At 39.4% G+C, this 22,631-nt stretch overlaps 1 protein-coding gene across 17 annotated transcripts in view; it reads left to right on the top strand.

Moving 5' to 3' along the window:
• The window catches only part of Btrc (beta-transducin repeat containing E3 ubiquitin protein ligase), a 185,612-nt gene that overhangs the window by 118,671 nt on the left and 44,310 nt on the right, over nucleotides 1-22,631 (top strand). For 11 of the 17 annotated variants that reach the window (XM_085693990.2, XM_048439124.3, XM_085693994.2 and 8 more), the window contains one exon: nucleotides 3,037-3,126. The exons of the other annotated variants lie outside the window; for them this stretch is intronic. In XM_085693990.2, coding sequence (XP_085550116.1) covers nucleotides 3,037-3,126 — 90 coding nt within the window. The remainder of the gene's footprint in view (nucleotides 1-3,036; nucleotides 3,127-22,631) is intronic. 17 annotated transcript variants of the gene reach the window in all.

Here is a 22,631-nt window from a genome sequence, read left to right as displayed (position 1 = left end):
CTTCAGAACACTGTCAGTGAGAGCTAGGGCTACAGATGGAAAGGGTTTTTTTTTTCTACCAATTTTTTGAAAAATAATAATTGGCCAAAAGCAAATTTTAGAATTCTGTTTATGCTTTTATAAACTGACAAGTGAATTAATAAATAAATGTGAGAAGACACAACTCTTCCCTACAGAAGGATTCCAATTTATAAAAATGTAGAAGGAAGAAGAAATTTAAGATTCACCATTACAGAGTTACTATAGGCAAGATCCTTCAAAGGTTACTAGAATTAGTGGCAGAAATTTAAAGTAGAAACTATTTGCATACCCTCAAAATATTTTCTGTGATATATTTAATAATTCCCAAAGGGGAATTCCACACTCCCGGCACGGCCGAGTGGTGAAGGCAAAGAGCAGCAGAACTGTTAGCATCTTTTGATGTGATGCCCTGAGACGGAAGGGAGGGCCTGTCATCTCACTTGTATCCTCAAATAATGGCCTCGTTCTGATCGTGAGTTGAGGGAGATCCTATTGATTAACTGACTTAGAAGTGTCAGTCACGAAAGACAAGGAAAACTGAGAACTAGCGCCAGGTTCTAGAAGACTGCGGAGGTATGACAAAGAAATGCAGACCCAGTCCCTGACAGGAGGAGACGGGGACCTACACTTCATGGACTGTCAAGTCACACACACACCTTTGTGATTGAAGGCTTTACCCAGCACTTAACTACTCTAGCAGAGGATCCAAGTTCGGATCCCAGCTCCCACATTAAGTGGCTCACAAATGCTTGTAGTTCCAAGGCAGTGGTTCTCAACTTCCTAATACTGCCACCTTTTAGTACAGTTCCTCATGTTGTGGTGACCTCCAACCATAAATTTATTTTTGTTGCTACTTTCTAACTGTAACTTCGCTACCTTTATGAATAGTAACATAAATATCTGTGTTTTCCTATGGTCTTAGGCAGCCCTTGTGAAAGGGCCATCCCAGCCCACAGCTTGAGAACCAATGTTCCAGAGGAGTCATGCATACCCTTCCAACTTCTGAGACAGAGGCATACCTACACACACACACACACACACACACACACACGCACGCACACAAAATCTTTAAAAAAAAACCCTCCCAAAAAGAGTCTTTCTATGTAGCCCAGGTTGGCCTCAACTAGTCATCCTCTTACATCAGCACTGAAGTGCTGGTTCTGTAGGTGTGTGCCACCATGCTTGACTCCAAGTTATCTTCCCTGAGTATTGTGTGCTGCTGGGGATTGAACCTAGAGTTTAATGCATGCTAGGCAAGTGTGTAGTCTGCCACTGAGTTACATCTACAGCCCGGTTTCTTTGTTTTGATAAATGTTCTCAGAGATATCATATTAGGGGGAAGCTGAGTTAAGGAAGTACAAAAACATCTTTGTAACTTCGGTAAATATGAAATTTCTCTTTATTCATAAAACAGGTTTTTTAATCAGTGTTAAGTGATTGTGGCTTAAATGTCATCACCTTGGTTCTCAAAGACCATTCCCAGGCCAACAGTGTCAGCATCTGCTGGAAATTGTGCTTCATCAACCCCCCAGGTGATTCTGAAGGCACACACAGTGGAGAACAATGGTCTGTGCTGTAGATTCTGTACTATTCACAACAACTTTAAATTGAAAGCACACTCAGGAGCCTGAGGTAGGAGGGATTGCCACAAGTTTAATCACAAACAGGACTATATTGTGAGATTCTTTCCCAAAAAGGGATAGCTGGGGTCTGGAGAGGGCTCAGAGGTTAAGGGCACTTACTGCGGTTGTATAGTGTTGGCACACACCTTTTATCTCAGCACTCAGGAGGCAGAGGCAGGTGGACATCTGTGAGTTTGAGGCCAGCCTGGTCTAGAAAGTTCTTGGACAGCCAGGGCAGCACAGGGAAACCCTGTCTCGAAAAACCAAATTAATTAATTAATTAATTAACTAATTAATAAAATAATGTGTTTTGGCCATGTGTGTACACCTTTAATCCCAGCTCTTAAGAGGGAGAGGCAGGTAGATCTCTTGAGTTCCAGGACAGTCAGGGGTACACACAGAAACCCTGTCAGGGGGGCAGGGAGGTTAAGGCATTTTTTGCCATGAAGGAAAACTGTACTGTAGTCAATATTTGTGTCCATTTCCTAGAGTTGTGACTTTAATCTTCTGGTCAGACTCCCAAGTGTAATTCAGACCTACTCTTTCTGTCATTCTTTTTTCTTTTGCTGTTGTGGTTGAAACAAGGTTCAGCTATGGATTCCAGGCTGGTCTGGAACTGGTCATATAGCCTAGTCTGGCTTCAAGTTCACAGTCCTCCTCAGTGATAGTTTACACTGTGTGCCATCATGTCTGACTTATAATTAATTGCTATTTTAAACAGACCATGGGTTCTTAAATTTAACACTTATTTTATTTCTTTTATTTTCAGACATAGTATCACTGTGTCGCCCAGGCTAGTCTCAGACTTACAGTCTTCCCACATTGGCCTCTATAGTGCTGGGATTATACCATATCTGGCTGAAGTTTACATTTTAAAAAATGTTGTGTATCCAATCCTCTATCTCCCATTCATACCATGAATCCCTACTCATTTGTTCATGTGGCTTCTGTGGGCTCTCTCCTTACCTCTTCTCTACTGTTCCTTCAGCAACCACACATTTATAAATAGAATTGTATGTTGGTTTAGAGAAATAGAATCTGACAGTATCTAAAACAAATTAAAACAAAAAAAAAGTGCTCGTTCAGTCCCAGTCCAGCTGGTCTTGGTGAGTTCTCATTAGATCAGTCCCCTTGTATCAGTGGGTTAAAGCACTCCTCACGGTCCTGCATTCCTTGTTCATGTTCTCCCTCCTTCTGCTCCTCCTTTGGACCTTGGGGGCTCAGTCCAGTGCTCCATTGTGGGTCTCTGTCTCTATCTCCCTCCATCGCCGGATGAAGGTTCCCTCTGATCCTGAGTGGAGACTTTTATAAATTAATTTAAAAAAAAGAAAAAAATTTAAAAAAAATGAGGACATGAGGGCAAGAAAAAAAAGTGATTTTTTTTTCTCTACAGACTTACAACAGCTGTGCCAGGCTCTGCATAAACCAAGAGACAGTATGTCTGACGAGCACTGCTATGAAGACTGAAAACTGTGTAGCCAAAGTGAGTAACAGTGTTCACCCTTAGCATCATACCGCATTGCCACAGCGCTGCGCCTGTAGTTCTTTATTCAGTGTTGTTACTACAGACTATCGTATGATCATGTATTTATGAAAAGACTGCAGGCAGGCATTACTTTATACAGAGTAAACTGAAAGTTGGGTTTTCTAGATCTTCAGCTGCTACAGAATCTTTTGATTATCCAGTCATACTGATCAGTAAAATTTGTATAACAGTTTGTTTTGTAACTTTCTTTGTGGCTTATTTTTGTTGTTGTTCTTTGTTTTAGTTTTTGGTTTTTTGCAAGACAGGGTTTCTCTGTGTAGCCTTGGCTATCCTGAAACTCACGAGGTAGACCAGGCTAGCCTCAAGATCTGCCTGCTTCTGCCTTCCGAGTGCTGGGATTAAAGGTGAGCACTGCCATGCCTAACCTCCTTCAAGTGTAGGTGTAGCATACCAGAAATACACTGGTGTGGCAATGTGTGCAGCGTGAGATGGCTGCAGAGATCCCAGGTGTGTTGTGCCACTGCTACGTAAGAAATGTTGTGTTTGGTGATTTTGAGTGGAAAAGTGTGTTTAACTGACATAGGAGCCAAGTCTTTCATGTATAAATGTGTGTTATATCTCTAGTTACAAGGATAATATTAAAAATTAGAAATCTTCAGGGCTAGAGAGATGGCTCAGTGGTTAAGGACTGCTCTTGTATGGGGCCCAGGTTCCTTGTCAGCACCACATGATGGCTCACACCATCTGTAGCTCCAGTTCTGGGGACCCAATGTCTTTTTCTGGCCTCTGTGACCATTGCATGTACATGGTACACAGAAATACAGACAGGCAAAGCACCCATACATAGAAAATAATTTTTTTTTAAATTAGAAATCTTAAAAATTCTTCTTTCAGTTTCTAGAGTGATTGGAAGGAGTTTGTTAGCTTTGCCGTCTGAAGGATAATGTTCAATATGAGTTGTATTTCTAGAGTTTGTCTTCATGTTTATGCAAAAATAATCTTTATTACCATTTAGGGTTTTGTTTTGTTTTGTTTTACAACTTTCTCAACTTTCAGCTTAATCTCTTGTGTCATGTACAGGCTATCATTTTTAGATATTATCATTTTGCTATCATTATTAGAGATAGGACTTTGTCATGTGGACTTCATCTTTGTTATAAAATTCATGAAGAGCTGTCTTATTTCTTTTGTGTTAATATAACAAAAAATAAACAAGGTAGACTGGAGAGATGGCTCAGAGGTTAAGAACACTGACTGTTCTTCCAGAGGTCAAGAATTCAATTCCCAGCAACCTCATGAAGGCTCACAACCATCTATAATGTGATCTAGTGCCCTCTTCTGGCCGCAGGCCAGCCTGGTCTGCAAGAGCTAGTTCCAGGACAGGCTCCAAAGCTACAGAGAAACCCTGTCTTGAAAACCCAAAAAAAAAAAAAAAAAATTCACTCTTCTTCATAGATAGAGCCTTTCTATAATCTCAGGATGGAAGGAATGACCAAGCCCTCTGGGATCTCTCATTAATCCATTCATAAATTTACTTAGGGCTCTAACTCTGTTCATGAAGACTCTGTTCACAATTAGGTAGTTCAGGATATAGGAGCAACAATAATTTTTATTATATTTCCTAAAACACATGGATATCTCTGGCCTTGCTTTATTTGCTGAAAACATACATCTTATAGCCATTGAAATTAGCCATATGAGAAATGTCAGAATTTATTTTAAATTATAGCTACAAAAGGTAGGTTCATCAAATTGTGTCTTAAGGCCACATCTTAATTTTCTACAAAAAAAAATAAGGAGTAACATAAATTACACTTAATCTTCAGTTACTTAGTAATAATTTCTAAGTGCTACTTAGCCCTGTTTTATATTTAGCATTGGTGTCTGGAGACAGGGATCCAAAAAAATATTCTTTTAATCCTTTTTTCAGACATGCTGCTCTCACTTCATCACAAGTGAGTTACTTCTGGCTAAACAAGGCAAAAAGTTAGCCTGAGCACCAATCCAAGGACAGGGTGACAGTTTTAATGCGTTTCATTGAGAGCTGGCCAACTGAGCATCTGTTCCTTTTGTCTTCATGTACTTGGTAAGCCAGTGTTCCCACACTCCTTACCATGTTGTTGTGTCTGTGCAGTGTGGTGTTGTTTGCTCTCTGTTGTTGTTGTTGTGTCTGTGCAGTGTGGTGTGGTCTGCTCTCTGTTGTTGTTGTGTGTCTGTGCAGTGTGCTGTGGTTTGCTCTCTGTTGTTGTTGTTGTGTCTGTGCAGTGTGGTGTGGTTTGCTCTCTGTTGTTGTTGTGTGTCTGTGCAGTGTGGTGTGGGTTTGCTCTCTGTTGTTGTGTGTCTGTGCAGTGTGGTGGGTTTGCTCTCTGTTGTTGTGTGTCTTTTCCCACCTTCCCCTTCAGTGGCACAGTTAGAGATCTTCTGGCATCCAGCATGGTGGTGTGATTTCTTCCATGCTCTTGGGTGAGGAAATAAGTTTGCTCGTTGCTGCTCATCAGTCTCTTTCTTTTGCTCCCAGATGGTGACCTTCTCATCCCATTCTTGCTTGTTTTAACATTATTCTGACACCTATTTTCTTTCATTGTCCCTTAACCACTCTAATTGAATAATGATTTCTATAATTTCCAGTTGGAACACAACCAAATTCCTGGTTCCTTTTATTGGCCCACATCCTGTCTTCTAGTTCATTGCTTCAAATTTGAGCCAAGTCATCAAATAAAAATACGTAACTGCAAAAATGTTTATTGCAATAGCAGCCTCCACTAGCATGGCAACAGTGAGTTTTCCTTTCTTACTGCTAAACGTGTTCTATCTGTCTCATGATTTCATGCTGCCTCTCCTGACCTCATTTACTGCTTGACCTTTGGAAAAATGACTCAAAGTTATTTTTGTTGGTCTGTGACCATTTCTCTATTTCTTGTTCTTCATCTTTAGTTCTTACAGTAGTTTTGTCTGCCAGTGACGTGACTGTGAGGCTTGCCTTCAGATACTGGTACAAGTGTCTGATACTGATTCAAACCTTGCCCCAGTGTCACCTGCATGTCCCGCTGTCTCCATGTGAGAGCCACTGTAATACAGTGAAGCTAGCCTTTTTTTTTTTTCCTTTTACAGTTCAAAGCAACTGAATTTCGGTCAGAGTAATTATGGGTTGGGTATAAATACTAATTGTAGTCTTAGACCTTTTATTAAATATTACTTATTACATTTTACAGAAGACATTGGTCCTTCCCAAAAGCAGGAATGAACCCTGTAGCATTTTCTGTGTAGCTTTCCTCTGCCAGTTACCCTCCATGAAAAGGACTCCCTTTAGTTCTCGATAGTGTAAGAAAGCACAGCTGCTTCTTAAGTCGCCCTAGGTGGACAGCAGTCTCCTGAATCTTCAGCTTGAAAGAAACACAGATGAAAGTGGAGAGGGGTCCAGGTAGTATTTGAAGCCATGAAGTGTCTTGCATATAGTTTGCCCTTTTTGTCTGTCTGTCAGTTCGTCTGTCTGTCTGTCTGATGTAACTCTGGCTCTGTAGACCAGACTGTCCTTGAACTCACAGAAACCCACCTGCCTCTACCTCCCAAGAGATCAAAAGGTGTGTGCCACCACTCCTGGCTAGTTTGCTTTTTCAAACATCTTATCTGCTTATAGCCCTAACATTTATGAGATTTGTGTGGGAGCCATGATGAGCTCTATATTTATTATAGTTTTAAATGGACAGTCATTATTGACTGTCAGCTCAGTCTTTAAAATCTATAATCACATTGTACCTAATTGTCAACCTTCATGTTTTTTAATTATGAAAGAAAACTGAGAACATTAATTTTTATGTTATCTTATTATTGACTTTATTGAAATACTACAGAAAATTTTAGTTTGAGGCTTTTCCATAACTTACGTTTATACCTCACACCCCTTCCATAAACATGTACAGTTAAAATTGAGTTGTTAGGATTCCTCTTCCTTGATTCCTGACCTACATTGGGAAAGTTCTGTCTTTGTTCAGAATCAAGTCCATTCAGTGGTCTTGTGTTCATTCTGTATTTCTGTTGTTTGTTATTACTGTTTTTTTACTTGAGACTAATAATCTGTTTGAATCTGACTGAGACAGAAAGATGTGATGTTCCTTCCCACTCACTCCGGATTTTGATAGAAGACTTGTTTTATTTATTTCCAAAATTATATCCGCAGGAAACAAGCTGTTTAAATTCAGATTATGCTGAAGCAAAATGGTCCTGGTATGAGAAGCAACGTGCTGTTTTACGAGCACAGAGTCCCTTTTCTCATAACTGATTGATAGTAAATATTTTCCTGAAGAATTATTGCCAACCATGAACAGTACAACTGTTTCACTTTCTTTCCGTGCTCCTTGCTGTACCAGCCATTGTCGGTAATTAAGATCTACAATTCACAATGCAGACGTTTGCACTTCCTCTGGGTCTGCGCTATTTATAAGGCGTTTCAGCTGTTCAGAGTTTCTTCTGAGTTTTAAACTACATGTTAACAGGCTCCTTTAATATACTGTTCCACAAGTAGGAAGTCAGATGTCTGTTGTTCACACAGGCCCTTCTGACAGATCTGCAGTTAGCTTCGTGGTGAACACAGCAGGATGTAATTGTATCATCAAGGCCAATGTGATTCGGAAAACGTGGAAGTTTAACACTGTTTTAAAGAGGGCAAGGATGAAATTCAGAATTAACATCTTTTTTTTCATCTTTAAATAGTCCATGAATTTAATGTTAATGGTTACCAGGGTTTTAAGAAATATAGAATAAAGTGACTTCTGGCTAGAATTCATAATATTTGTCAAATTAAGAATGTGAAAGTATATTCCGTCTAGTTGTGCATGACTTTTTGTCTCAAAAGACTTGGACAGAATGGGTTAGCAGATTGATAACACACTTGTTGTTTAACAGAAACCTGAATGTGCACATGCTGTGTATCAGGAAAGTGTCAGCAGAGAGCTTAGCCTCTATTAAAATTGGTCAAATTCAAAGAGTTTTAAATCCAAAACAGAATTGATCGTAAGAAGTCCAGACTCCTCCAGGAATCTCTACAAATGATGTCATAAACAGAGTTATTATGCAGTCTTATTGCCACAGGCACTCATTGTCAAACATACAAGAAGAAACAAGAAACTGAAAGCTGTCAACAAAATGTGTTTAAAACTCTGCCCTGGGTGGATCTCACCCTGGTTGTTCTTGAGCCTAGACTCCAACTGCATTGATTGTGCATACTGGCCCCCAGCATCTTCCAGCAGAGTAGATCTGTGCAGAAAGGCAGGCGCAGGTTTCATTGCTGCTTCTTGATGGCCCTTGAGTAGAGGTGGTTTCTAACACAACCATTCCAAGGCAGTGTGATCAGAACCCAAAAACTTTCTGCAGTTTTTTTTTTTTCCAACTCCAGTGATTGTGTGAACTTTCTCAGTGAACTCTCTGTGAAGGTTTGTGTTTTTGGTTTTTTGTTTTGTTTTTAAGACAGCATGATTCGGCTGTTGGGAGCCACTGATGTATCTGGCTGAGGCTCTTCAAATGCCAGAAGACCCTGTTCACATTTCTATCTAGCCAGGGGGCCAATAAGATCAAGTTTGTCTTTGTGACTTGTTCTACATCAGCATGAGATACACCCAGTCATTGTCTTCCTCAGTGAGAAAGGAAAGGTTATGAGGGAGAGGGATGAAAGAAGAAAGTTCTTCATCAAGAATTGACTGCAGTATTGCCTACTGATGCATGTCGGATCACCCGCACAGAGAGATCACATGGCTTCTCCAAAAGTCAAACGATCAATTCGCCTCGTTTTGGCTCTGTACTTAATGCACAAACAGTGCGATCTGCAGGGCTGTAATTGCATTGTTAGGGCCAAGGAACAAGCCTGTGCCTTTTCAGCAGACAGCTGGCAGGGAGAGAGGCATGTTGTTAGGAAAGAGAGAGGCAAGGCAAATAAAATTACTGCTAACGCTCAGAGATCGGCAGGAGTCCTACTTGCCTAATCTTACCGGTGGGAGCAAGCGGCTGTTGTAATCCAATTATAGCAGCATAAGCAATTTGTTAGACACTCCGCATAATGTAACAATTTCCCAATAAACTCTGACTTGTAATAACGTCGGCAAGAGTCCGCATAAATCTGCCCGAATGGTGGGGGCTGGAGCGTTCGGCTGGGGGCTTGTAATTGGCGCCATCAGCACGTTTTGCGGAGTGCAGTATGGTGCAGTCTTTTAGTGCAGGAATTTTAAGGAGAAAGGCATGGCACATGTTTCTTAGAAAAAGAAAAGTGGCCATTAAAAGGGGAGCAGCAAGAAGGGCACCCTCTTGCCTTCACATTACCTAGGAGTCTCAGTGTAGAAAGAAAACAAGAGGAAGCCATGTTTCCTTCTATCTAGATCTAAAGAGAGATGAGGAGAAAGTATGGATTAGTTAGATCCTTTATTTAAAAGGCATCAGTTTCTATTATTTATACCCTCAATTTCCAACTCCCTAAGAATGCTATTTGGGTAGCATCTAGATAACCTTTTAACAAATGGTCTTAGCTAGGTAAGCCTTGAAATGCCAAGTTTACCTATTTTCTTTAGAAGTTTAACATTTTCTTTATGTGTGTGTGTGTGTGTGTGTGTGTGTGTGTGTGTGTGTCCATGTGTCTGTGTATGTGTGTGCTCGTTCATACAACCAGGACAAATCCCTTCAATGTTATCTCTGAATATCAAACCTTTCTGTAGACTCCTGCCTTCTACTTTAAAGAACCATTGTTTACTAAAAGGGTTTAAACCCAGCCAGGATGTTTGGCTTACTGTACTAGACTGCTTGCATAGTATCTTAATTCTAAAATACATTACGAATATATGTAATACTAGGGTTGCCGATTAAGTTTGTTGAAAACTTGCATTGAATAAAAGTATGTTATTTAAAATATACCTGTATGATTCTTTTATAAATAGCTGTGGTTCCTAGTTAATAATATTTCTGTTTTATAAAAATGTTATAGGGCATATGTGGGCTACTCTTACTTATTGAGTGGTGTATGTAGTCACAGACTGAGGTTTTTATTTATCAAGGTAAGGGAGATGAAGAATGTGTTACAGATGTCAGTTAATAGATGCATTTTCATGCTTCTGAATATATTAAACATTCCCTACTTTCTTATGCCAACCCAGCCCTTCATTGCTACATGATTTGTGTCAAAACCACACTTTCAAAATAGGCCCAGGATTCTCCAGAATACCCTGTTGCTGTGGGTATTATCACAATAAATATTTACTTTCTGTAGAAACATTTCCTTCTATTGAAGCAAATGCTGCCTTGTTTGACTGGAGCTACATCAATAAACTGCAGTGCCTCTAATAAAGCCACTCAGTGTCTGGGTTTAACTAATGGCTGATTTTCATGACTTTGACAGTGAGCTGTGTGCGTTATTTTCTCCTGATATTGTAAAAATAATGAGAGCAAATTAGAACAATCAGTTTACACAGATAGCTCCTGATTGGAGGCGATGGGCAATATGGCAGCATGTAATCCATCTTCGGGCTCCTGTCACATTAACTTCAGCAGTGTGAAAAGATCAGGTGGGGTAAGCAGGGATCCTGCCCGATCGGAACACCAAAATTAATGAGAAGAACATTGCTCTGTGATCAACCTTTTAATTAGCAAGACCAGAAACAGAGGGCATGAGAAAGCAGTACCTCAGCCGCACAGTGCCAGGCACAGTTCTGAAGGGGGGAGGAAGAAACCTGTGGTTGTTGCCCTTCCCCTGCTGTGTGTAGGCATTGATTCTGCTCCAGAGCTCATTTACAGACTGTAAGAAATAACCCCTCCTTTCCAAAGTCACGCCACAAATACAGTCAATGTATTAATAATCTATGAACTGTAATTCTATTAGGAATCATTTAGGATTTTGAGTGCCAGTACTTTCTTTGGTGTTGTACTCTAGCTTTTACATTTTGATTAAAACAAAACCAAACAAACAAAATTAATTACCATAGGAATTAAATTCTGCACAGTTCTGTCACCCCTACCTTATTCCTTCATTGTGGAGTTTTTCCTTCAAGTAACACAGGGTTTTTTGGTTTGGAGTGTTCTGTCACTTTGAGTTATTTAAAAGAGGAGCAAACTCCAGGCAGCAAGCCGTGGCATATTGAAATTGTATTCCTTTCCAGGTTCTGTTTATTAGGGAATTTGCTGTTTTGTTTATATATTTCTTGTGCCATTGGCTTCTCGGTGTTGGCACTGTATTATTTCAATTTATGTAATTGAGAATTGAATATCAATCTATGTTTATGGAAAGGAGGAAGGGGATATAAAAATCATGAACTTAAAGCCTGATTTATTTATTTAAAGCTCAGTTATACTAATGTTACAATCTTGCTAATCATCCTTATAATAGAAAAGTTGTGTGGTACAATAGAAGGCATTAATGAGAGAAAGTTTTAGCAAATGAATTTATTTTATTTTTTTATTTATATTTATTTTATTTTACTTATTTGTGTTTTCCTGCATGTATATGTGTGCGTGCTTAGTACCCTTGGAGGTTAGAAGGGGTGATGAATCCCCTGGAACTAGAGTTACGGATGGTTGTGAGCCACCATGTGAGTGCTAGGAACCAAACCCAAGTCCTCTGAGAGAGCAGCAGTGTTCTTAGACCACTAAGCTGTTTCTCCAGCCTAAGCATGTCCTTTTTATGTCTTTCTAGAAAGCTTTAACTTTGGAAAAGTATATGATAACATCACATTTCACAACATTCTAGTCTTTGTCTCCATCCTTTAAACATAGTGACTTACTGTAAAAGGAAGTAATTTAGTACATGCTATTTGCTGGATTCAAATAGTAGAAAATAAGCTTTATTTCTTGTTATGAACAGTTCATTGGCTTAGACATTATTAAATGAATTAATACAATTTGGTTAGCATGTACCTATCTGAGGTTAGAATTTGTGGGAAAATGTCCAAACTATATTATGAAATGTTTATATGATGTAGAAAACAATCTTTTTCATCATAGTTAATAGTACTTATTTAATCATTTATAACTAATATTGATTATACTTAACATAATTTATTTGTATAACTCTCTCGGCCTGTTGCTGTAAGGTAAACTTTATACACTTAAGTCCCTAGTATTATGCTGTCTTGCAAAACACAAAAGTGATTTTTGTCTGATTTCCCTGCTCTCTTCAGAAAGCCTTGATACTGTCAGAGCAAAACTTTAATTACCAGTGAGTCTTGCCTGAAATTTGTATAAATCAGTTTTAGGGTCAATGACATGATACTAGATAGTGTCCAGCAGTGCCCTGATATATACTTCAACATATTGATGCAATTGTTCATATTAGTATATTTTGAACAATATACTAATTCATATTAAAGCCCACTCTATTCCTGAATATGGAAAAGATATTTTTATTCTTAAAGCTATTATGGGTCCTGGTGGATGTTGGCAGGTGTAAACATTCTCTTTTCTGTGTGTCTGACAGTTTCAGAAGCCTGGGCTCATAAGCTCTCCATGAATAAATATGTTCTTAGTCACATGGTGTAAAATGATCACTTACAAAGATTGTGAAACCTGAACCCTTCTTTTGAACCTTTTGGTACCCATGAGCTCAGGATCCATACATGTAAAATTTTATTCTTGTGTTGTGACCTCAGCTTGCAAATGTTTCCCAGTGTATGACAGGTTTCATTAAGAATTTAATGGTGATGTCCTTCATTCCCAAGAGTCTGCAGTTCATCTGCCCTGTGACTGCCAATACTCCTGTTGTGGAGGTTCCTTTACACAGAGAATGTCTTAGGATCAGTGCTAGGGTTCTGTCATGCAGGGTTTTATTGTTTAATGCTAGTAATTTCACAAATGCGCAGCTCTAAGTAATTCCCTTTGCCTTCTAGAACAGCAAAGTACCACATTACCTTAAACTCTGCTCACTTCAGCATAGGTCATGGGGCTTAGCTTTGAGAAGCTGTCATTAGGCCTTTGGAACTCAGCCAGTACATGCTTGTTTCAAGTTCTTACTTGTGAAATGTTTGAACCTGTGAGGCAATCATAATCCTAAATTCACACACACAAAGCAGATCCCTTCATTCCTATATTAAATTGGGATTTTGTTTTGATACAGTATCTGTATGGTCCAGCCTAACCTGGAACTCAAAATCCTTCCTTCACTTCCTGAGTACAGATACCACATGTGCATCACACACCCAGCACCAGGTAAAGATGTTAAATGTCCAATTTGTTTCTTATGTGCTTTCAGATGGAAGAACCCCATCACCCACCCCCGGCACTAGAGATCCAACACAGAACTTAGTATATGCTAGGCAAATGTGCAGTCCAAACATGCTTCTTTTTTTTTAATTCAAGTTTTCTACTCAAAAGTTGGAGGAAGAGCAAATACTCTGTTAATCTGTGTCTGGCCTCTGCTCCGGGAACTGTAGCACTAGCTGTGTGTTGCCAGTTTTAAATGCAATGTTGAGATGAATTGTTACCCCTTTTTAAACCTTGAAGCTCAGAGGAATTGAAAACCCACCCCCATCTTTAAGTTATGGAATCAAAGTTTGAATTGAGAGCTCTCTGACCTCAAAATCCTTGCTCACCAGAATGCCTTTCAGTAATATTTTGAGGCCCCATGTGCTCTCCAACCACTCTGCTTCCCCTTCTTAGAGTTTTTGTCCTTTTGACTTCGGTGTAGTGCAAAAGTGACATCCAGCCTTCCTGCCACCCCAACCGATTATTGCTTACTGTATATCTGTATTTAGAAAATTGAACACTTCCAGGTTGCCCATTCAGTAATTCTCTGTAGTATTAGCTGCTTATTCAGTAATAATAATCATTTTCCTGACAAACGTTGGACGTGGGACTTTAAAGTTTAAAGGGTCTCAGGTGACTTCATATCATGCTTTTCTACATAGAAAATGAGGTGGGATATTATAAACAAATGGTTCAAGTTGATGGCTCATATTTTAGTAATTGTTTTAAACGTTGTTCTGGGGGCTAGAGAGATGGCATAGTGGTTAGAAGCACTTGTTCTTGCAGAGGACACAGGTTGAATTCCCAGCATCCTCATGATGAATCACACTACAGTTCCAAGGGATCTGATGCTCTCTTCTGACCTCCGATGGCGTCAGACATTGCACTTGGTGCAGATGTAGTATGAGGGGGCAGGCTTGTTGGGGTTACTGTCCCTCCCAGTACCCCAACAGCCAGCAAGCAACAAAGAAAATAACACAGAGTCTACATCAGGTTATAAACTGATTGGCCCATTAGGTCAGGCTACTTATTAATTCTTATGACTTATCTTAACCCATTATTCTTATCTATGTTAGCCACACGGGCTCAGTACCTTTCTCAATGTGACAGCTTACATGTTGCCTCTTCGGTGGTCTGCCCAGGAGTGGCAGAGGAACTTCCCTGCTTCCCAGAATTCTCCTGTTCTCATTGCTCCACCCCTACTTCCTGTCTGGCTTTCCTGTCTATACTGCCTGCCTGGCCAATCAGCATTTTATTAAAATATGATTGACAGAATACAGACAATTCTCCCACACCATGCAGACATACTTGAAAGCATCACAGTACAGTAACATAAAATCTGTCTTAAGTTGTCCTAGAATGCAACTCTTTAAAGTATAAGCATCCATTGTCAGTCTTTTTAAACCAAAAACTATTTCCCCACTTAAACTTAGTTATTAATTTTGACAGTTAAAAGCATTGCCTCCTGGGCTGGCAAGATGGCTCACCAAGTAAAGGTGCTTGCTGCCAAACCTGACAACTTGAGCCAGGTATCCATGACTCACATGGGAAAGGGAGTACTGAGTCTTGTAAGTTGTCTTCTGACTTTACATGCAGGCTATGGCATATTCTCACATGGATGTGTATGTACATTCTTGTGTACACTAAATAGTTTCATTTTTAAAAAGACCAAAGAACATTGCCCTTTAAGGCTTCAAAGCCCTGGTTTTTCTCTCATCATTTTAGTAAATACTTTTGTTTCTATTCATGTTCTGGATTGTGAAGGTTGCTGAGTATTTACGTGTGGTCAGGGTGTCAGAATTCAATTGGACTTTGAAATCCTCTATCTCAAAGAGGAGGGTGGAGTAAACATAAATGGTTAAAGAGGCCATGAAAACCAAAATGTCAGTCTGTGGGTATGACTGAGCATCCATTCTCTGGGACAGAATAGACATTTTCAATGGGTAATTGCGACACGGATTTCCTGCACAGATTTAAAAAGCATGTAAGAAGTTCTTGCTCACAGAGAACTAAGATGATGAGCACAGGGATGCTGAAGTATTTCTTGAAGATAGAACATAAATTTAACCATGTTCTGCCCTTCAAATATCAATTCAGATTTAAGCCACATTTTTTAGAAATATCTATGACTGTAAAAAATTTAATTATACTTTTTTCTCTTAGACATGCAAGGGAGCCAGAAGGGGAATATAGAGAGAAAGCCATGTTTAAAAGTGACGGTTCCTACAGTGTTAACTATGGAGTCTGTAGCGTGACTCTGTAATGGAGTATCATGGCAGGGGGTATAACACTGTAAATAAGATGGATGTGCCACTTGTGGATTAACGGGCAACCTAAGGAGTAGCTGTATTTACATCTGTGTGAGGTCATTTCATTTTGTATTTTTTTCTTACTCTTGTGTTTATACTTATTATAAACCTGATAGTTTAATTATAGAACTTCAAAAAAAATGTCAGTTTCCTTGCTCTTACTGACATTATCCATCATGCCCCTTCCTCCACCACCTTTTTGTTTTGTTTTTTTTCTATGCAAGGTCTCACTCTGTAACCCGGGCTAGCCTAGATCTTAAAGTGCCTGACTCCACCTCTAGGTTGCAAGATTGCTTTACCATTCATCCTGTGACACTGGATTGTTCTTTTTTTGGGTTGGGGGGGTGTTGTCATTGGGTTGAGTTGGACTGGGCTTTTGTTTTGTTTCTGGTGATTTTTTTTTGGTGGGGGGGCTGGGTTTTGTGACCCATCTCCACCAGGTGATAGCTTTTTCTTTTCTATTAGTGCTTTCCCAGTTGTTTCTCAGTGACCTGTTTGAGTTTTATGAATGGCAGGTTGATAATAAAATAAAATTCTTGCCGTTTGGTGGTGGTGCACGCCTTTAATCCCAGCACTCAGGAGACAGAGGTAGGCGGATCTCTGTAAATTCAAGGCCAGCCTGGTCTACAAAAACTAGTTCCAGGACAGCCAGGACTACACAGAGAAACTCTGTCTTGGGGGGGGGGGGAGATAAAAGGAAAAGAAAGGAAGAAATTCTTGGTAGAAAAAAAAATGTTTTCTTTAATTTTGTGTTATCTTGTTTTTAAAGATTAATATAGTGTCATTTTATACTTTAAAACTGATAGATGAAATTTTCTCTAACTTCTCTGGATAATATCTTAGGGCAAAGAAATTATTTTGAACTATATTAATTCCATGAAATACAGCTTTTATATTTCACATTTTGTTCTGATAAGTAAATTATTAGAATGATATGTATCAGATTACAATAGGTTCCACTTGCAGTGACATAGTTTTCTATAGTAAGTGAGTCTTTTTATTACCACCTTTTTAGCTGACCATTTAGGTGATTGTTGACTGCAAATTTAATGCCAATATTAGGTGCTTTGGAACTGCAAATGTTTGAGACTCAGACCGTTAGCTTCTCCCTGCTTTGCCTCATTTAAAAATGTATGAGTTATTTCATTTATGTAAGTAGCCTATCATTTATTAGTTTAGTTCTGTTTTGTTTTTTAAACAAAGTCTCACTCTGTAGCCCAGGCTGGCTTGGAATTGTCTTGAAGTTCAGGCTGGACTCAAGCAATGCACCTCTCTCAGCATCCTGAATGCTGGGTTTCCAAACGTGAGCCACTATGCCTGGCTTCACATATGTTACTTTAAGAAGACTGATTCTATGTAAGACAAACCATGTAACATTTATAGGATTATTTTTCAATTGTGCAAAGTAGAGACTTGCATTATTTTTTGTTTGATTGACTTGAAATAAAATGTCATGAAATTTTTTGTATTTATTTACTCTGTGTGTTTGCACAGAAGTGTATGTTCAAGCATTCATGTGCATTCCTGTGTGTAGAGGTCAAAGAACAACTTAGAAAGTGGGTGTTCTCCTTCCACTCAATGGGCCCTGGAACCACACTTGGTTCATGATGCTTAGCAGCAAGTGCCTTCTCCCGCTGAGCCAGCACGCCATCCTGAAATACATTTTTTTCTGAAATACATGTTTAAAGAACTAAATTGGATAACCCTTTTGCACTCTTTATTGAACAAATAATGGATCACACTCTTAGCTAAGACTTTTATAAACCTCCTTTGTCCCCATTGCATATCTTGGGTTAACTTTAACTCTAATCAGGCACATAAAGTACCACAAAACTTGGATTTGAATTCAGACAATCTAACTACATGGCCCTGTGCTTTCAACCACTGTTTATACATTTTAATGCATAGAAAATTAGAGTAGATGCTGCAAATAAGAAGATTATCAAAACAGTTGCCTGTGGTACCGGTTAAATGCTCAGTAACTAGTAAAACAAAAACTAGGCTTTGAAAACCACAGCAGTATGTGAACTGGTCTTATAAAATCACAGTACAGAAATACAGCTTAGGTTTCTTCTCTTACACTCACTCAGTGTTTTCCTTTCCAGCATTCTGTATCAGATGATAAAAATTTTAAATCCCTCAATTAGCAACCACGAAAAACCACAAGTGTTTATTGAACCTTGTAATCTCCTCTTGTTGTCGGTTAGGATTTTCTTTCAGGCTTTGATTGTGTGTAATAAAACTGTTGCTTAATTAATGCCAGGGTTCTGAATCCTTTGGTTGTCACAAAAGAGAGTGAAATGGCTAAACCAAGAAGCAGCATCCAATAGCTTTTCTGTCATGTTAATTTAGATCTGTCATTCTTGTTCTAGTTCATGATCTACAGCTCCCAACAGATAGCAGGTAAACTGGAAGCAAAGCTGTCGTGAGTGAACCCTGTCTGAGGAAGAGGCAGTGCATGACTGGGGCTCTCAGTAGGTTAATGAAGAACTGTTTTCAGTTGACATTTCACTCCTAGTTTGAGCTGCCCTTGGAATGAGTGTGGCTGTGTTAATATGACCAAACTAAAGTGTCAAATTGACATCTTGGCCTTATGGAATGTGCAAGAAAGACTGGTGTCTACCATATAGTGTCTTTATAGTGTCTTGATGGGGTATGCTGGTCCATAACCAGAACATGAGTGAGAAGTCATAGACTGTTATTCATCTTTTCAAATAATAAAAATAAAATGGTGAAGATGTGTTTGCAAATAGCTAAACTTCTGTTAATTACAAATAATGCTATTCCCTTACACACACACACACACACACACACACACACACACACACACACCTCTTCTTCCCTTTAATTTCCTCCCTTCCTCCCCAGCCTTGACCAGATACTCACACTGAATAGCTCTGACCAGTCTGTAAATTGGCCAGTTTCCTGCCTCAGCCTCCTAAGTGCTGGGATTATATACAGGCTTGTACCACCACATTAGCTTTAGTTGTTTACTTTTAAAAGGGATTCATATGCTCTAAAAAAAAAAAAAAAAAAAGTTAAAGGGCTAAGGTGACTCATTGGGTAAAGAACTTGCCACTCAAGCACAGTGACTGGAATTAAGATCCTCAAAACCCACATAAAGTCCAGGTAAGTGTGAGGGCCACCTGTAGTGTGCTAGGAAACAGATGGAATGTTGGAGCTAGCTAGCTTTACTAGCCAAATGGGTAAGCTCTGGGTTCAAGTGAGAGACCCTGTAAAGTGATAGAGAAAGACACCCATCACTGTTCTGGTCTCCAGTTCTGTGTACTCAAGTCCTCACACGCATACACGTGCAGGGAGGCTGGTGAGATGGTGCAGCAGGTGGAGATATTAATACAACATCTAATGACCTAAGTCAGGTCCCCAGTTCCCGCATTGCAAGAGAGAACTGGCTTCCACAGGTGATTTTCTGACCTCCAAATATGGCCCCTGACGATAGATAGATAGATAGATAGATAGATAGATAGATAGATAGATAGATAGATAGATAGAGTTTATTTTTAAAATGGCTTAACGCTTTCTTCACATTGTAATTCAAAAAAATACTTTCTTACTGGGCAGTGGTAGCACATGCCTTTAATCCCAACACTTGGGAGGCAGAGGCAGGTGGATCTCTGTGAGTTTGAGGCCAGACTGGTCTAGGAACTAGTTCCAGGACAGGCTTCAAAGCTACAGAGAAACCCTTTCTTGTGTGTGTGTGTGGGGGGGGGGGGATTTCAGAATGCAGATTATTGGATAATCCCCATTAGTCTTTCTTAAAATGAATTTACTTTTAAGAAAACGTGTTTTTCTTTTTCTTTCATTCTTCATGATTCAAGAAATGGTAGGGGTTTCGAGACAGGGTCTCACTGTAGCTTTGGAACCTGTCCTGGAACTTGCTCTGTAGACCAGGCTGGCCTCGAACTCACAGAGATCTGCCTGTCTCTGCCTCCTGAGGAATGCGACTCTCAAGAAACATATTAATTATTTGATTTCATATGTGTGTTGATTTTTAACAAGAACTTTGGTAAGCAGTTTTTCATTCAGAATGTGTGTGGGGGAGTTGAAATCCAACAATGAAAAAAGGAAAACCTTTTTCTTCTGGCCTCTTTCCCAAAATGGTTATATATGTGTTACAATTGTTGAACTCTCATAACCTGCTCAATTTCTGTGTGTAGGATTGCAATATTGTATCTGAATTATACTTTGTGCTGACACCCAAATGTGAAGTAGATATTGTTGGGCAGAGTCGTCATTTTCAGTGGCTGAGATATCAGTGAGGAAAGAACTTTACAAAGACACGGGAAAGAATCTTGACTTCAAGTTCAGTAACCTCTGTTGTTCAGGGTATCACTAAGTGCTAGTAAATACTTGTCTTAGAATGGATGGAACTGGGTTAAATGTTTGCAGTCAAGCCTTCTGATTGTCCTTCACCAAAGAACAAGGTTCCCAGCACTGCCCTACTTTGCTCCTGCAGCACTGTGGGTGTGGTGGGTATGCAGCCAACAGAGACAGGAGATGTTTTCAGTAGGAAATGCTTTTAGTAGCATGTTTCTTTGTTGTTAGAACATAATGTTGCCACAAATCAGGAATAAATATTCCAAATTCTCTAATATTATAGCAGTTATAACCATTTTTAAGCCTCCTTTGTAAGTAGATATTTCTCTCCTGGCTTTCTGTACTGTGAACTTTACAAAACTGGCATAAGCAGCCTATTAATTATTCATATCATAGCAACAATTAAAGCAAATTAAAAATAAAAATCACCGTGTTGCATTTAACCATGGGCAGCACTGAATTGTGTCAGCTGTCAGGGCCTGTGGTGTTTCCTTAGTTGGAAGTGCTAGAGGGAGCTCTAACCTTGCTCAGAGCAGTATCATGTGAGCAGCTGTCTCGTATGTGACCATGGGGTCACAACAGAGATAGAATCTCAGACTCTTTTGTAGCAAAATTTAATTTTTTTTAATTTAATGCCTGTTTCCTTTTTATCAGAAAACAAAGGTTAGGACAGTCTGTCAGCAAACAGACAGATTTTTCTCCCATTCTCCCTAGTGTGAATATAATCTAACAATTTTAAGAGTTTCTAGATTTGATAAATTTTCTCAAAGTGAACAGACCTGACTAACAGCAGTCTAACCATTTAGAAGAGAGAAAAGGAACATAACAGAACCCACCCCCGCCCCCAGTAAGCCAATGCCCTCCCAGGGTAACACATATCTTCTCTTCCAGCTCTCTGTGTTAGTTCTGCCTGGTTTTGAACACATGTATATAGAACCATACAGCATGCATCCTTTTACTGTATATGTCATTTGGTCAGAGTGTATTTAAGAACCAGTCACATTGTTGCACATAGTTACAATCCGTATATCCTCATTGGTAGGTAATATTTCAGAATAATACATGTTTAAATTTACACATTTCACTGTAGGCAAACATTTGGACTTTTTTCAGTTTTTAATAATTAACCACTGAGTTTTTTGATAAAAAAATTCTCACATATACATTTTCATGAATATGTAGATTAAATGAATTCAAATGTATATGAAACTGGGAAAAAAAAACTAGACCCTCTTGGCCTCAGAGAATTAGAGACTCCTTTGTTCTTTACCTTGCCAATCAGTGCTTGGTGTTACCTGGCTTTTTTACTGTAGCTTTCTGGTAGACTATAGCAGTGTCGCGTTACCAATAGTGTGGGTGAGAGAGCTGGGTGTGTTTATGGTGGTTCCTCCATCTCATACACACCCCTACACCCTAACCTAGTGCTTGAGATTGAATCACGACATTAAGAACATTAGGTAAGCACCTACCACTGAGCTATGTGTCACTAGTCTAGTTTTGTCTTTGTATCGTGTCTCCCCAACATTCCCCCCCGAAAGGAAACCCACAGACTATACAACCATTTCTAAGTGTGCAGTTCAGTAGCAGTAAGGACATTAATGTTGTTATTATATTTTGTACTGTTTCTTTATTTCTGTCAGCAGCTAACTTTGTTGAAAACATACTTGTTGTACCCTGTTCTAAGTAATGTGTGTACATCATCTGTTGTTATAACAACCCTTGGGAACAAGCAGTGTTAAGTCTTTGAGGTTAAAAATGAGGAGGGGGTTGGAAAGATGACTCAGCAGTTAAGAGCACTGACTGTTCTGCCAAAGGTCCTGGATTCATTTCCCAGCACCCACACAGCAGCTCACAACTATCTGTAGCTCCAGTTCCAGCAGATCTGACACCCTCACACCAAAGTACATAAAATAAAGTTAAGTTATTTTTTAAAAAAAATGAAGGGGGGAATGCCTAAGGAGAGTGATGAGCTTGCTGATGCCACCCAGTTTATAGATGGCACAAGACCTGATCCTGAGCTGGCTCTTTTGCCCTTTGTTTCTGTCTTTAAAACGGTTCAGTCTTTTGCTTCCTCCATAGTGTGCCATGGTTCCATGATGTTTTTCTTAAGGTTCTCTCCAAAATGTCTTGGTCATTTTAATTTTCTTGGATTGTTTGTTTGAGCCAGTACCTTACTGCATAGCCCAGGCTGGCCTGGAATTTACAGCAATCCTCCTGCCTCAGTCTTCCAAGTGCTGAGATTACAGGCACGAGCCACCATGAATGTCTAAATCCTCTGTTCTTCCCTAACCCCTGTTCTCACTGCTGCCGTCCTAATAAGCTCACTCTTCAGTCTTTCTTACTTAAACTTTAGGCCCCCTAGATTATTCACTGTCAAAAATGCTCTGTCAAACTGGGTAGAGGTGGTAATGCACACCTTTAATCCCAGCATTCAGGAGGCAGAGGCAGGTGGATCTCTGTGAGTTCCAGGATAGCCTTTTCTACAAAGTGAGTCCCAGGACAGCCAGGACTACATACAGAGACCCTGTCTCAAAATAATATTAATAGTAATAATAATAATAATAATAATAATAAAGTTTTTAAACACTATTATCATAGAAGCAGGTGCCACACATTCTGCTTCTGATATCCAGTGAAACTTAGTTC

The sequence above is a fragment of the Myodes glareolus genome, chromosome 7 (assembly GCF_982192425.1).
Source record: "Myodes glareolus chromosome 7, mMyoGla1.1, whole genome shotgun sequence".
Classification (NCBI taxonomy): Eukaryota; Metazoa; Chordata; class Mammalia; order Rodentia; family Cricetidae; genus Myodes; species Myodes glareolus.
The sequence above is the reverse complement of the archived record's forward strand: the minus strand, read 5'-3'. Positions and strand labels throughout refer to the sequence as shown.